The sequence below is a fragment of the Centruroides sculpturatus genome, unplaced genomic scaffold (genome assembly GCF_000671375.1).
Source record: "Centruroides sculpturatus isolate CEXI.00-Female unplaced genomic scaffold, Cexi_2.0 scaffold1737, whole genome shotgun sequence".
NCBI lineage: Eukaryota > Metazoa > Arthropoda > Arachnida > Scorpiones > Buthidae > Centruroides > Centruroides sculpturatus.
In genome coordinates this window covers 98,072-113,739 of record NW_019385959.1, presented here as the reverse complement: position 1 = coordinate 113,739, position 15,668 = coordinate 98,072, and the positions used below count along the sequence as shown (strand labels likewise).

The 15,668-nt window shown below is 29.9% G+C and overlaps 1 protein-coding gene across 1 annotated transcript in view; it reads right to left on the bottom strand.

Annotated features, from left to right (window-relative positions):
- LOC111612811 (vacuolar protein sorting-associated protein 13D-like) overlaps positions 1-15,668 on the bottom strand; it is a 132,431-nt gene that overhangs the window by 19,548 nt on the left and 97,215 nt on the right. Inside the window, exons 33-37 of the mRNA XM_023354068.1 lie at positions 14,556-14,634; positions 7,808-7,965; positions 2,498-2,726; positions 520-575; positions 51-279 (exon numbers count right to left, since the gene is read on the bottom strand). Of these exons, the coding sequence (XP_023209836.1) occupies positions 51-279; positions 520-575; positions 2,498-2,726; positions 7,808-7,965; positions 14,556-14,634 (751 nt within the window). The remainder of the gene's footprint in view (positions 1-50; positions 280-519; positions 576-2,497; positions 2,727-7,807; positions 7,966-14,555; positions 14,635-15,668) is intronic.

Here is a 15,668-nt window from a genome sequence, read left to right as displayed (position 1 = left end):
TTTCTTCTACCTACATAACAAATTTGTAAAAAAGTAAGAAGAATTTTTACCTTTATATCTTGTATCTGATATACGAATTTCGTGCGATATCAAATCAATGTCTCTTGTACCATCAGAGTAACTTTCTAATAACAGACGTGATTTAATAAAATCAAATTTTGCTAAAGGTGTTGTAGCATTAACACATTCAGGACTACAATGATTGTTTATCAAATTAACTGTTACATTGACTAAATTCAGATGAATAGCCATTGTTGTCCAAACTTGACTAGATGTTTTCTGTAAGTAAAATATTTGTTAATTTTTATGTATATAATTTCTAATCAATAAGAACTCCATACAAATTAACAGTTCAAAGATACATGATTTCTTTGTTACTTCTAAGTGTATTAACTGCCGTGTTGATCCAATCAGGTCAAAAATGTATAAACCAATCATCTATATATATAAAACTAGCAGACATTTTTTAAATAATCTTCATTATTCATCATTATATTTAAATTAGTAATGGAACAATACCAAAATTTCTTCTGATTCCAATTCTGCTGAAAATTCCTGATTCTTTTGAATATTTTCTAAAGTTTATTTTTGTTTAGAAAAATTAATGATTTACATTATGCACACAGTACATTCATTAATTAATAAACATCAAGAGCTTAAGAATAGAAAACGATTGGGAAATCCAGAATCAATCTTTCGAAAGAAACCTGAAAATTTTCCATTTATATGCGGATATGCATGCTTTTATTGTGTACTACAAAACAAATTTGTAATCTTATTTCAGATAAAGTTAATATTGCAATAATACCCAAAGAAATTACAACTAATTAATTCCTTTTTACTCAAAGAACTATCCCATTGTGTCACTTAGGGTCACCATCTTTGGAAACTGCTTCATTGGACAACATGATGACCAGGGGAAAGGAAAGGTAAATGAGAACATGCAATTCTTCTTTCATGCTTCTTGTAATTAGCATGCTTCATAAATGCTTTAATTCCATTGTATTTAACATTAAATTAGGTTCAGCAAATGATGCAATGAGTCAAACAAATATCGTCATCATCAAGAGTTAATCAAGTTTTGAATTCATTCACCTCAAGCCAGGTTTTCCTAAATGTACAATCGTGTGAACTTTTTCAAGGAAAGAAGAATCAACCTAATGCCTAGACATTAAATACTTTTTCAGCAACACTTTAATTTCTTTAAACTAATGTTTTCCACCCCTTTTCTTAGGCATATGTCAAGTTTAACAAGAGGATTCAAACTAAGACAGTTTGAATCTTCTTATTAAACCTGACACAGACCTACGAAGAGAGGTCAAAAACATTTAAAGAAATTAAAGTGTTATTAACACTATTGCTAAAAAAGTATTTAAAGTGTTGTTCAAGTGTTTTATCATTATAAGTAAACATACTGAATATTAAAAATAATTTCATATAATATTTTTTCAACTAAAACATAATTTTGTTTATATTTTAAAATGTTTTGCTAACACTTAAATATTTGTGTCAACTGCTGGCCTGAATTTGAAATTGCCTGTCAAGTCGACCCAATACAGGCCGCGTGACAATCCTAATGTCACCCTATCTCTCCTAAAATAGAGACAGTTAGTGCCAACCAAGTGCAATCTCTTATCACTCTGACTACACGAAAGAAAAGTCTGCTGCAACAGATATCACTTTATGTATGGATTGTCGTGTGCTCTCTGCTTTGTTGATGTAAAAGCTACCAATAAACTAATACTTAATATCATAATTTAAAAAATTTTTAATCTTCAACTGAAACGAATAATTAATTTTCTTGTTAAATGTGGAAGAATCATTTTAAGTATCGTTTTAAGAATTCAAACTCGTGATGAGATTTGTTTGATTCCAGAAAAATGACCGATTCTTCCAATTCTGATTAATCATCCAATCACTAATTTAAATTATCAGCTTTACAAGTGTTATATTTCTCTGATAGGATTTTTAACATATTTACATTATAAATACCATAAATTCATCAATGTCAGATATTATACTTATATAACAATAAAGATTATCATGTAGAAGTGAATTTTTCATTATATTTTCTATAGAAATTTTTAAAAAATTCTATTTATATTCTCAGAAATATATACAGATTTAAGAGAAAATTGTTTCTTATACATTTCTAAGAGTAGAAATAAGATTTCACCGAAATATTTTCTCAAAAGCTATAGTAATCTTTATAAATACTTATCATTATAATTTTATTTGAAATTATGCTTATTTTAATTATTTTGTTTCATTTAACTTATCCAGTACAAAATAAATCATATTTATTTTGCATAATGTATATATGTAATATATACATTGTTATGTATATTACATGTATACATTGCATATCACATTTTAATATTTTATGGTAAAATTATAATTAATAATTAATGTTTTTAATAATCATTTTTATTACTTAGAATTTTGATTTATTTAGAATTAAAAATCAAATTTGTAAAAAAGTAAGAAGAATTTTTACCTTTATATCTTGTATCTGATATACGAATTTCGTGCGATATCAAATCAATGTCTCTTGTACCATCAGAGTAACTTTCTAATAACAGACGTGATTTAATAAAATCAAATTTTGCTAAAGGTGTTGTAGCATTAACACATTCAGGACTACAATGATTGTTTATCAAATTAACTGTTACATTGACTAAATTCAGATGAATAGCCATTGTTGTCCAAACTTGACTAGATGTTTTCTGTAAGTAAAATATTTGTTAATTTTTATGTATATAATTTCTAATCAATAAGAACTCCATACAAATTAACAGTTCAAAGATACATGATTTCTTTGTTACTTCTAAGTGTATTAACTGCCGTGTTGATCCAATCAGGTTAAAAATGTATAAACCAATCATCTATATATATAAAACTAGCAGACCCCACCACGCGTTGTTGTGGCCCAAAATGTATCTATTATAAATGTAAAACACTTCCCCCGTGGGGGGATTTTTCGAAAATTCCCTTAGTGTACATTTTCTTGACGTACCCTATTAAAACGCAATCAAAAAAAACAAAAAAAAAAAAAACGCACCTGAAATAGTATAATAAAAGCCAAGTTCTTCACGATAAGCCTTAATTCTGCCCCTCTCCCCCGGGGGGATTTCGACACGTATATTATATAAAAACACGTGCATATTCGAATGCAGCATTGTGTCAAAATTTCAAAGGAATCGGTAGGAACAAACGAACATTACATTTTTATTTATATAGATAGATAGAAGATGATCTGCTTTAGTTCATCCTCACAGAAAAGCATAATGCCTCACAGAAAAGCAAAGTTAGAGCGTTGTACTTGTAGCACCATCTGTTGGACATAAAAGCCTTAACCTAGATTATATATTTTAATTTATATGAATGTTTAACGGATTAATATACAGCCTATGTCCACCCTGAGGTTCCATTCTAAATATTGGTGAAAGAATTTTTGAAATTGGATGAGTAGTTTCGGAGATTACCTGCTGCATACAAACTTACATACAAACATTACCTCTTTATAATATTAGTATAGAAGTATAGATTACTTGTCCTGACTGACTGAATGACTCACTGATTCATCATTGCCCAGAGCAAACCGCTGAACCTAAAGAGGTGAAATTTGGTACACAGTTAGGGTACGTCATGAAAACGCACACTAAAAAGGGATTTTTCGAAATTCCCCGCAGGGGAGAGGGAGAGCATTAAGGCTTAACCGGAAGAACAGCTTCTTCTGTACTATTTTAGATGCGATTTTTTGTTTTCATCTGCATTGTAGTAGGGTATGCCATGAGAATGCACACTAAGAAGGGATTTTTATAAATTCCCCCGTGGGGGAGAGGGAGAGCATTAAGGCTTAACCAGAAAAACGGCTTCTACTGTACTATTTTAGNAGCAGACGTATACCGAGGTACCACTGTAGTTTGTTTGATTCTCGGCAATTCTCATCATTCTCAGTGGTAGATGTTATATAACAATTACTATGGTTGTTGAAATACTGAATATAAATCGGGTTTGCTTGCAAAATCCTCGCGAGCAAAGTTGCGGGTAACAACTAGTTTTAGCATATTTCAGTCCCATAAATACACCAATCAACAAGTACAATTATCAATTTCCAAATTTATATAATCCAAATTTATCTGATAATCCTTATACGTTTCTATCAAATCACATAATAATCTGATTACAATGAATCAATTACACAATGCTGAACAACTGACACTAACATTTTTAAATATATGATTCTTATGTGGTTATCTTAATAATTTATTTATATCTTAATAATTTTTACATAATAAAATGTACATAGCATCTAATTCCAACTCATTTAGTTATATTAATACAATGTAAATTAAGAATCAATAAAAACATAAAAGACAGACACTATTTAGAAGTCACAATAAGATAAAATAGGCAACATATAATATTAAAAAATAAACTGCTACTAAACTAAAATTAAAAATATATACACATTGCTTAAAATTTGGTTAATTCCAACTTAGACCTGATTCAGTTCAAAGAAATAATTTTTCTAATTAATACACAGAATTTTGTGATTATTATTTGGAAGCAAGGAAAAATCCTATCATTAAGAAAGATATTTTATAATTATAACACTAAAAAATATATTCAATTTCCTTTGTAATGGCCAGTTAATAATTGGTAAACATTTTCAAAGCTTCTTTCTTTCATCTTCAGACTGTTACTTCAAAACCAAAAATGTAAGGGACTGATAACAGGACAATCTTTTATGTATATACAGTAGTTAAAGGATCTTTGCATAAGATATATAAATGGTAGATGTCAAAAGTTTCTGGCCTTTCTGTTTTAGACGTTATAGGTATAAAACAATGATGTCATTTTTCAATATCGTCTCCTTGCAGTTCAATATGCTTATTACATCTTGGAAGCATCACCATACACACCATCTAAGCACTGTTTAATAACATTGGGAGTAAGGCCTTCCTTAGTTAGAAATTTAATGACAGCTCAGTACTCAATTTTCCACAGGCTGCAAATTAATGCAACAAGTCTAAAATAAATGTTTCTGTGCAACTTATGCAAACTGGCAGGAAAAACTGTTTTATTAGCCCACTTACAGATGGTACTATCTGATACTATTATTATTTTATTCCTATCCTGTTTAAAATATAGTTAGGTTTGAAACTTATGGCATCTACCAAATAAATATGACACCTAAAATGTTCACAATGAAATCTTTTCAACTTATTTTTAAAAGGTGTTGAATAAGAGTTTGTGCTTTCAACATATTCATGACAAAAACTTTTATTTCTGTTGAAGAACAATTTGATAAAATTTGCATATAATTTAGAATGTTTTGAAAAGATTTATGTGCAGTTTGTTCTAAAACACATTACATTTTGAATGCTGTGTGTTAAACCGATTGAAGCAATTTGAAGCAACTGCTGAAGACAAAGCAAAGAAACTTTGAAAACATATACTGATAATTATTAACTAATCCTTACAGATTGAGTTTAATGTATTTTTAAATCCATAATTATGAAAATATAGTCAGTATGTGTGTCAGCTTTTAACATATTTCAAAATAATAAAACTTTTTCAAAAATTATTTATGATAATATGTAGTTATGTTCCTTGGTTATGATTATTCCAAAGAAGTCAAAGCTCAATTTAGTCATACACAACTGGATAGAGAAACCAAACAAAAGTTTATTTACAACATACACAATTTTAATATAAAAACAGTTGAGACTGCTTTAAAATGGCAATGGAAACATTTAACTGATGGAGCATCAAGAAACAGAAGTTCTTTCACATTCAGAATACACAAATTAGTCTAGAACAGTGATTCCCAAAGTGGGTGTTATCATCGCCTTGATGATAACAGAAGACTCATGGGGGCACAGAAGGAACAAGGGGAGGTAGAGGTGTTAGAAGAAAACTGCATATTGAAACAAAAAAATAAAATAAAATAAGAAATATATGCACTAAAAGGAAACAGTGATCTGAAAAGTTTGGAAAACACTAGTCTAGAATATCTTCTTTGGTGATGGCAATTACTAAACTATTGTCACATACATACAGCTAAAACAATCTTTTTTGTATTCCAGCCACATAATCTCAGCCTAGACAAATAAGTTGATCATTCTTCCAACTTATCAGAGTTGACAGAAAAGTGGGAGTCTCTTCCTCTTATACCTAACAAATCTAACAAATTTAACTTTTTGTGACTAGAATGTACTCTAAGAATCTTCCCCAGGTTAAGAGTAGACCTGTTCCATAATTATAAGCAAATAATTACAGTAAACAAAAACAGATGTCTTTATTCCAATGCTCTAAAACAAAAACTGAACAAATCTGAATTCACAAAACTATATATCTCAATTTCATTTCAAACTACTCTTAAGTTCAAAACCAAAAGATTTGATTGTTTGCAATAAACCGCAATCCTAAAATGTTCCTTGTAATATTTTAAGCTATATTTGGAGTCTTGGACTTATATTTAGATTCAAAAACACTTTAGAAATTAATATAAAATAATACAAAAATTAGGCATTCAATTAGGCATTAGGCAAAATTAGATGCGAGGAAGAATCTGTAAAGGCATTAATAAATGCTGAATTATAAATTACATTTATTTTATATAGTGTAATTGTTTAAAGATGATAAGCATTAGTAATAAACTAACATCTATGAGCCCAATGTATACATGTAATAAGCCAACAACTACTGGATTATATCAGGCTATTATATTGCGATTATTTTAAATTAATTATTAAATCACTAGAGAAAAGCGTTAGGCACCATCTCTTATTAGATTTAATAATTATAATTAAATTAAATAATTTAGAAATTTCTGGAAGAAAAGAATCAGCCCAGAGTGGGACTCAAACCCACAACTGCCACTTACCACGCAAATGCATTGCCAGTTATGTTACGTGAGCCTCCACTCCAATCTCCTCTTCAAGATATATTTAAACATGAGATAACCATCCTTGCTTACATCCTATAGTACTCAGCCAGCTAATACAATATTAGAAAAATTAAATAATTTTTCTAATTTAATAAGAGATGGTGCCTAACATCTCCCTCTAATGACAAATTATTTAGTAATTAATATAAAATAATCGCAATATAATAGCCAGATATAATCCTGTAGTTGTTGGCTTATTATTTATGTACTGTACATCCGGTTCATAGATGTTGGTTTATGTATATAAGCCATGCCAGGGTAATGCATTAGCCAGTTGCGTGTCATAGGTGAGTGTTTACAGGATGCAGATGCTAAATGTGTCCCTCAGCTGGCACTGTATGTAACTGAGGATGGTTACCTCATATCTGGAAGAGGAGATTGGAGTTGAGGCTCAAGTAGCATAACTGGCAATGAATTTGCGTGGTAAGCGGCAGTGGTGGGTTCGAGTCCCACTCTGGGCTGATTCTTTTCTTCCAGAATTTTCTAAATTATTTAATTTAATTAATTCTTATTAAATCTAATAACAGAGATGGTGTCTAACACCTCCCTCTATGACAAATTTAATTTAAAATAATTGCAATATAATCCACTAGTTATTGGCTTATTTTGTACGCATTATTAATTAATAAAAAGACAAAAATGCTAAATACTTATTACAGCTAAATACAAATTAGATGCTACTAAAAAAAATACTAAAATATTTATTTATATACACAGTAACAATCAATAATTTATTACTATATTCAAACATAATAAAAAATTATTAAATAAATAAACAACAAAATTACAAAGTCCTAATGCATACATAAAATAAAAATAAATTTTAAAATATATTTAAAGACAACTTACTTTTGGCATTATTTGATGACTAATAAACTTTGTAATAGGTATCTCCTCCAGTTGTTCTCCCAAATTATAGCTTAATATTCCTCTTATTAATTTATATTGCTCAAGATCAATTGTAAAATAAACTGATGATACAGTACCTCTCAATGTTAAATCAGAAACTATAAAAATACACATATTAAAATTATTATTATTATTATTAAATATAAATTAAATGAAACTATTAAAGACTGTACATAAACATTAAAACATATTATTTGATACTTTTCAATAAAAAACATTTAAATAAATTAATAATTTAAAGCCAAACAACTGCTGAATTATCAAGCTGTAATACGGCTATGTAATTAATTCTCAAATTCTAAATTTAATTTAATTTATTATAATCATTAAATCTAATACAAGATAACAGCATAACTGTCTACCTTTATACAAATTATTTAGCATTTAATTAATTAAATAGCCATACTATATTCCAATAATTCAGTAGTCATTTGGTTTTACCTTTAAATTGGGTTTGTGAATTGATACTTTTATATATATATATATATATATATTTTTTAATTTATAGACAATTCTATTTTATTTAAAACAAGACCATACTGTACACTTAATTTACTATTTAATTTAATTTAAACCTAATTAACTGTTAAACTAATTGCACAAAGTAGAACTTTCAAAAAAAATTAAAACCAAACATTTTTTAAGTTTGATAAATTCATTTATAATGGTGACCTCCAACAGCCAGCAGTGAAATAACCTGTAGACAAACCAAAAAGCTCTATTTCCAGTACGATGCAAAATATAGTTTGTCATACTTTAACTTAATTTTCTGTACAAATAAGTTGACTTATTGTTGATTTTATGATTTTTCTGAACTGTGTGGATCAATAGTAACACTGAAAGAAACCATTCTTATTTCTATGGCAAACCAAGAAATTGGAGATGATTTTGATTGTGACAACTACAAAACCACACAGATGTAAAACACTAATATATATTAAATTAAAATTTTGATTTAAACTGCTTCATAATTAATTGTTTAAATTTACAATTAATTTGAACAGTGACATTTTGTTAACCTGGAATCATCAAGAGAGACGCAGTGCTGGATTATTGAATATGCTGTCTTATCAGATGGAAGTCTTTCTGGTTTTTTTGATTCCTTGAACACAGTTTTATATATCTTTGCATATAAAACTGTACAAGTCTGCCTTTTATGATTGTTTAGCATGCCATATCAATTTTTCCAGACTATTTTCACTCTTGGTTGGTTTAAAACAAGAACACACTATTTTTACTTTGTGTTTTGTACACTTTTATTGTATATAAAACAGACATACTCTAATTATCAAAGTATATGAAAAGTAATGTACTGTAGCTCTTTCATGATTCCAAGTGTGCTAATTGCCATAAAAATTAGCACACCCAAGGAGGAGTGTATCACTATAAAATTTGGCATGCAGATAAGTCTCAAGCAGATATGGAAATGATTAGAGTTATAGTATGATGGCTAATTGTGTAATGTCAGCTAAAAGCATTAAAACATGTTTCACCTATCCTATAAAAAAGAGGGCAAAGGCATCCTGTCTGTAGTTTACATGTTGCAGAGAGGCACTGTATCACTAAAGATGCCTTTACATCACAATCGAAGACCATATGAACAACCAAGTTTGAGAGGGAAAGTATCATCAGGATGAGAAAAGCAGGATAGTCATAGCAAGAAAGTCCCAACACTGTGAGGTGGTGTTGAGACCAGTGGATGAGACAGAGCTCACACACACAGTGCCCAGGCTCGGGATGCCATTGGCAGACTACTAGCTGACAGGACCACCTGGTCTTTCAACAAGCACACACATAGCCAACTATATTATTGTCCACCATGTGGACACAGGTAGTGCCATTATAGACCCTTATGTCTGTCCATACTATTTTGAGGGGCCTGGGTAAGGAACATTTGATATAGCAGGAGCTATTATGTGCGCTGCCATTGACACAATACACCATTGCCTCCATTTGGAGTGGTGTCACTCCTGACAGAATTAAACTGCAATGGATTGGAACTGGGTCATCTACAGTGACAAATCAAGATTCAGTTTGGGCACTGACAATGGTCATGTTTGTGTCTGGTAACCCCATGGTGAACACCTCAATCCAGCCTATGCTTTGGAGTGGCACACCACTCCCACATCTGGTGTAATGGTCCAGAGTGCCATCTCATATGGCAGCCAGTCACCTCTAGTAGTTAGTAGTGATCCAAAAGTTCATGACAGCCTACCAGTATGTTAGTGACATCCTGCAGCCATGTGTTGCCTCTCATGGTAGGGCTCCCAAGAGCAATTTTCCAACAGGATAAACCTCGACCACACACACCAAAGGGTGTCACAGAACTGCATTCACAGCATTGCCACACTTCCCTGGTCTGCCTGATCCCCTGATTTGTCACCAATCGAACATGTCTGGAATCAAGTTGGACAGCTAGGAGTATGGCCAAACTAGAGGACCACTTGCAGCAACTGTGGACTAAGATGCCATAGGACACTATACAGCACCTATATGCCTCCATGCTCACCTGTATCACATCATGTATTCACACTAGAGGTGGTCCAACAAGGTATTAGAACATCCTTTCATTTATAATTTTCCCTGCAATGAATGATCCTTTTGCTTTCATTTTGTAACTACTTACTTATATCACCATTACACTCACATATGTACAATTTCATTTGATTCTGACAACTCCGTCTAGGTGCACTAGTTTTAATATTAATGTATTTTTGCTTCTCATATCAAACCCATGCACTAATTAATGTCTTTGATAAAGTCTTTAGAAAAATCATGCAATGAGCTAATTGGTTTTTACTTAGTAGAGCATCTTGGCATTTGTCATTTCTAGAAAGAAGATCCATACCCATTTCCAAGGACTGCATGTTTTGAGCAGTTTTACTTGAAAATCTTAACTTCAGACCTATCCAGTACACTGATAACCCCCGAATGACAAACTCAGCATGCCAGGTTAACAGAATTTCACTGTACATTCAAATAGATAGAATGTAAAGATTTTTTAAAAATAGATTGCAATCCTCCTTTAATTTTTTCAATTTAAATATTTTATATAATACACTATAATACTACATAATGACATATTTATTTATAAGCATGCAAATTTTAAAGAACTTTTTCTCAAATTATTCAAACTCAAAAAATATATCACAGATTATTTGTTTAGAAAATCTAAATTTTGTTGTAAATACAAAGTGCATTCAAAACTTCCAGGAATGAGTCAAAAAATCAAAACATATTAAAATATACAAAAATTCATTTACCATTTCTCATAATTATTCTGAGCATCAATAAACCTTTTATAATGATATCTCTAATTCAGGAAACATTTCACAATATCAGATTCTTTTGGGACTTTGCAAAATTTTCCTCATTTCAGTCTTATAGAAATTCCAGTGATTAAAACTGTTTTTCTTTCAAATAATTTTTAAATCTGGGCAAAGAAATTGTCATTAAGAGCTCAATCAAGAAAATAAGGTGACTGCTGAAGAATAGTACTTCATGTTTTGCCAGATAAATAATGATTTTAACAGTTGTATGGACCTGTATTGTTGTAATGAAATATCCAATTTTCCTGTTGCCATTTTTCAGATTGTTTCAGGCAAACTGCCCCATATAATCACTATAAAATGTTAAGATAAACATGCAGGATGATTTTATTATTAAGACTTATTATACTGGTGTCCAAGTTAACCATTTTCAAAACCAGACTTCATTGATAGGAATTCAGGTAGACCCCTTTTTTCTCTCCAAGCCAGTCAAGCAGCCGAACTAACAGTTAGTTCGGCCGCCGCTTGACGTGAGAGACTGGGTTTTGAAATGGTTAGTGTTGCTGGGATCACCTAGTCCAGATTACTATGTTATAGAGGTCACGTTCAGCTCACTAGTGAGGAGGCCACTAAGGCAGAAGGAAATTGGTTATGTCAATTAATCCAATTACATCTACAAATAGTGTTGATTCCAGGACAGACAATGGAGTCTAATGGCCGTTGTCATAAGTTTATTTTATAGAACTATACACAAGAGTTACAATTACATCGACTATGGAAACATTGGTTGGAGCAGTGAGGTGAGCGACTGGACAGAAGCATGTCCACCTAAAAAGTGGAGTTAGCCACAGTCTGACATCACATAGGTTGGGGACAATGGTCAAACGTAATGTTGCCAACTACCACAATCTAATCGTTCATATAAAATTTATTTAAGTTTATTTCTTATTCTACTGTAAATGTAATATTGTCATCTTCCTCCGTGACCCTTTCACTTCTAAAAATTTGCATATTTGTGTTAAATAAATATAAAATAGTATGACATTTAATTGCTATTAACTCTGATTAGCATTTTTAGTGAATATTAAAAATTTAATATAGAGTTTGTATACTTTTAACATAATTATTAACTAAATTTTATTAATATTTATTAAAAAGACACTCCAACAGTTCCCTTGTAAGTTCATTTCCTCTATAAATGTGTCAACCCACCACCTCTGTTGATAATACTGTCCCATTATTGATTTATATATACAGGATTGGAGACACAATATGGATTTTTATGTCGATTATTTTTATATTTTGATGTTATTTAATATTTTAATTTATATTTTGTAAGTCATTTTAATAGTATTATTATATGGAGAATTATTATAGCATTATTGTAACCGTTTTTAAATCTTGTTTTATCACATGGTGGCTGTAAAACTGCTGATGAGGGACTGAATGGTCCAAAGTGTGTAAAGTGTGTACAGGTGAAAGATATAAACAATAAAGATTTTTCCTTTTTTCTGGATACGTTTCCTCATTTTGCAGGACTTGGACACTGGTATAATAAGTCCTAATAATACAATATGTCCTAGTAGACATCTAAATAATAAAATTGTATAATAAGGACACAAAGGCTTAAGAATTAATGCAGGATGATTGTTTTATCTTAATATACATTTCCATATATTTCAATTCAACACAAAATTTGATGTATATCCTCTGTTCTCCTAAACCTTTCATAACAAATTTCAAAATACTTTTACTACTTGATTCTTTTTTTATGAAAATAAGAACTATTACATACACACATGTAAGTTTTATAATTATTGTCTACTATCTTGTGATTACTATCAATATAATACTATTTTACATGTAAATTATAAAAATATTTTATCTTTGATACTTTATATTTTACATGTCCATACTTGGAACTTTACCAATGCACTTTATATTCATAAACAAACATAACATAAAGAAAGAATATCTGCAAAAGTCATTCTAATAATTTTATCAATAACAATCAACAATACAATAATTTCTTTCTCAAAGTTCAATGGTTGTGATTTAATAATGTATATATACACTATACTGGTGTAAAGCAATTGCTGGCCAAATGCCATAGTGGGAGATTATAGACCATGGAGACTTAGTCATTCCCAGTTGGCACCATGAGTAACCAGTATTGTTATATCTAAATTAATAGTTCTGGAAGCAAAGATCGAATGGAAGTCCGGGTAGCATAACTGGCAGTGCATCAGCATGGTAAGCAGTAGATGCATTGACAGTCCTGTCTGGGCCAATTCTTTTCTTCAGAACCTTCTAAATTGATAAATTTTAAATTTAATAAGAGATGGTGTCTAACATACACCACTATGCCAAATTACTTAGAAATTAATTATTAATAGTAGCAATAATATAGCCCAATCTAATCCAGCAGTCATTTGGCTTTGATAATGTATATTGCATCAAATGAAATATAAATATTGCTATATTGTTAAAATAAAGAAATTTATTAAACATTTTCAATTTAAAACTTTAATACATTTAATAAAAATTTAATTATAAACAAGTAAAACGGCAAGGCCGATTTTTGGGACAACACTATGTCTCAGAGACTCAGGGTTCAACATGATTGTTCAATCTTTGCCGGCCATGGTGCATTTTTGGTGAAATTAACCTATCCAATGTCAAAATTTCTCTCTGTTGCATGTCGTCCCAGGTTGAATTTTTGCTGATGCTTAACTAAAAAATTCCCGTTTTTGAAAAAAATAATTGTGGCTATTATATCATCCGGAATTATTTTTTTTATTTTGCACAAGCAAAATAAATAAATTAATAAATGTAAAAAAAAAATTATATTTCGAAAGTTACTTTTAATATAAAATTAAAACAAGTACAAAAACGTTCTGATTCTGAAACGAGATATCTTGGGTCAAGGTCAGCAGGTTGCAACCAGAGGTAAATGGGCTTTTTCAAAGATTCATTTGTCAAAATTCGAATTTTGCAATGTTCACATTTCCAATTTCCAACTATATACACATGTGCAAATCTCACACTCTTGCCTGTTTTTAAAAAGATGTCACCATTTTGTATTTTATTTTGACTCAGTTCTTGTCCCCTGAGTACCTACAAGTCTAAATTTTTGTGCGTGCATGATTTGGGCACCTAATACTCTGTGCCAAACTGCAACTCCTGATATGTCCCCCTTTACCCCTAAGGAGTGAATCCATAACAGTACCCCATAACAGTGGTTTTATAAACAAGACATAGTCTTGTCAGAAAGTCTCAGTTATTATATATACTATACAAAATTTGCTCATTACATATAAAAGACTAACAATAAATTTAAAAAATAGCCAGTCATTAATAAAATACAATATTTGATTTTTAAATCCATATAAATATTAATTTCAAATAAATTCACATACCAGAATGACTAATAAAAGAATGTAGATTTCTTTCAACTTGCACTTTCAACATAAACTTTTCTTCAAGTAATTGAGGACCCTAAATAAAAATAATTTAAACATAAAAACTTTAAAAATAAGTGATTTTGTTTTTATAAGTTAAAAACAAAATCATTTTATTAATATTTTACTAGACCAACTATTCACAGAATGAGTGCTACTGTCCCCTTTAGAATAGAAGACTCAAGGGGATGTTGCAAAGGAATGGTTGAGGTGTTGAAAGATAAGGTGTACAAAAATTCATTTTGAAAAAAAAAAAAGTGTATATATGTGCACTAATAGGGTACAGTAAGTAGTCTAAAAAGTTTGGGAAACATTCTGCTAGACATTTGTATAAAATAATTACAAAATTAGATTCACTTGTTTGTCTATCATGAGAATGATAGACAAACAAGAGGCAGATCTTGATTAAAATTGTAAATATTTGTTCATTTGTGTATTATTTCTTACCAGAAGTAAAGTTTTAACAGTGGTGTTTACATTTACCGGTAATTGGTCTAGTAGTTTGCATATCATAAGAATTATCATTCTATCTTTCAAAAGATGACAAGAAATAATTGAAAAATTATTGGTATTGTTGATCTGATTTAAATTTTTTATACTAGTGATTTTATATTATCATCAAATGGAATGTGCATTGGTTTCTCTTCAAATCAGACTAATAATAATAGTTGGAAATATGCTAACTTAGTTTATATCACTTTTGTACAAAATGAACTGAATGCATAATTAGATTATTATTATTTGCTGTGGAATTATAATCATGAAACAGTCAAGTATGATTCAATAAAAATATATGAAATAAACAAAACTGTCTTTGGTGTTAAAATTCTTTAACTACAAATGAAATTAGCAGTTGAAATTATATGATAAAATTACCACTTTACCTTATTTTTACCTAAAGATAATGTCAATGCAATGTGGAAAGTACTTATTTTTATTATTGCTAAAGTGATAATTCTATTATCATTAAAGTGCTAATTTCACCATCATAAAAGAATTTTAACAGGAGGACAGTTTTGTTTATTTCATATATAATTATCTGGATGAAGAATATATTTCCATTAAAAAAAA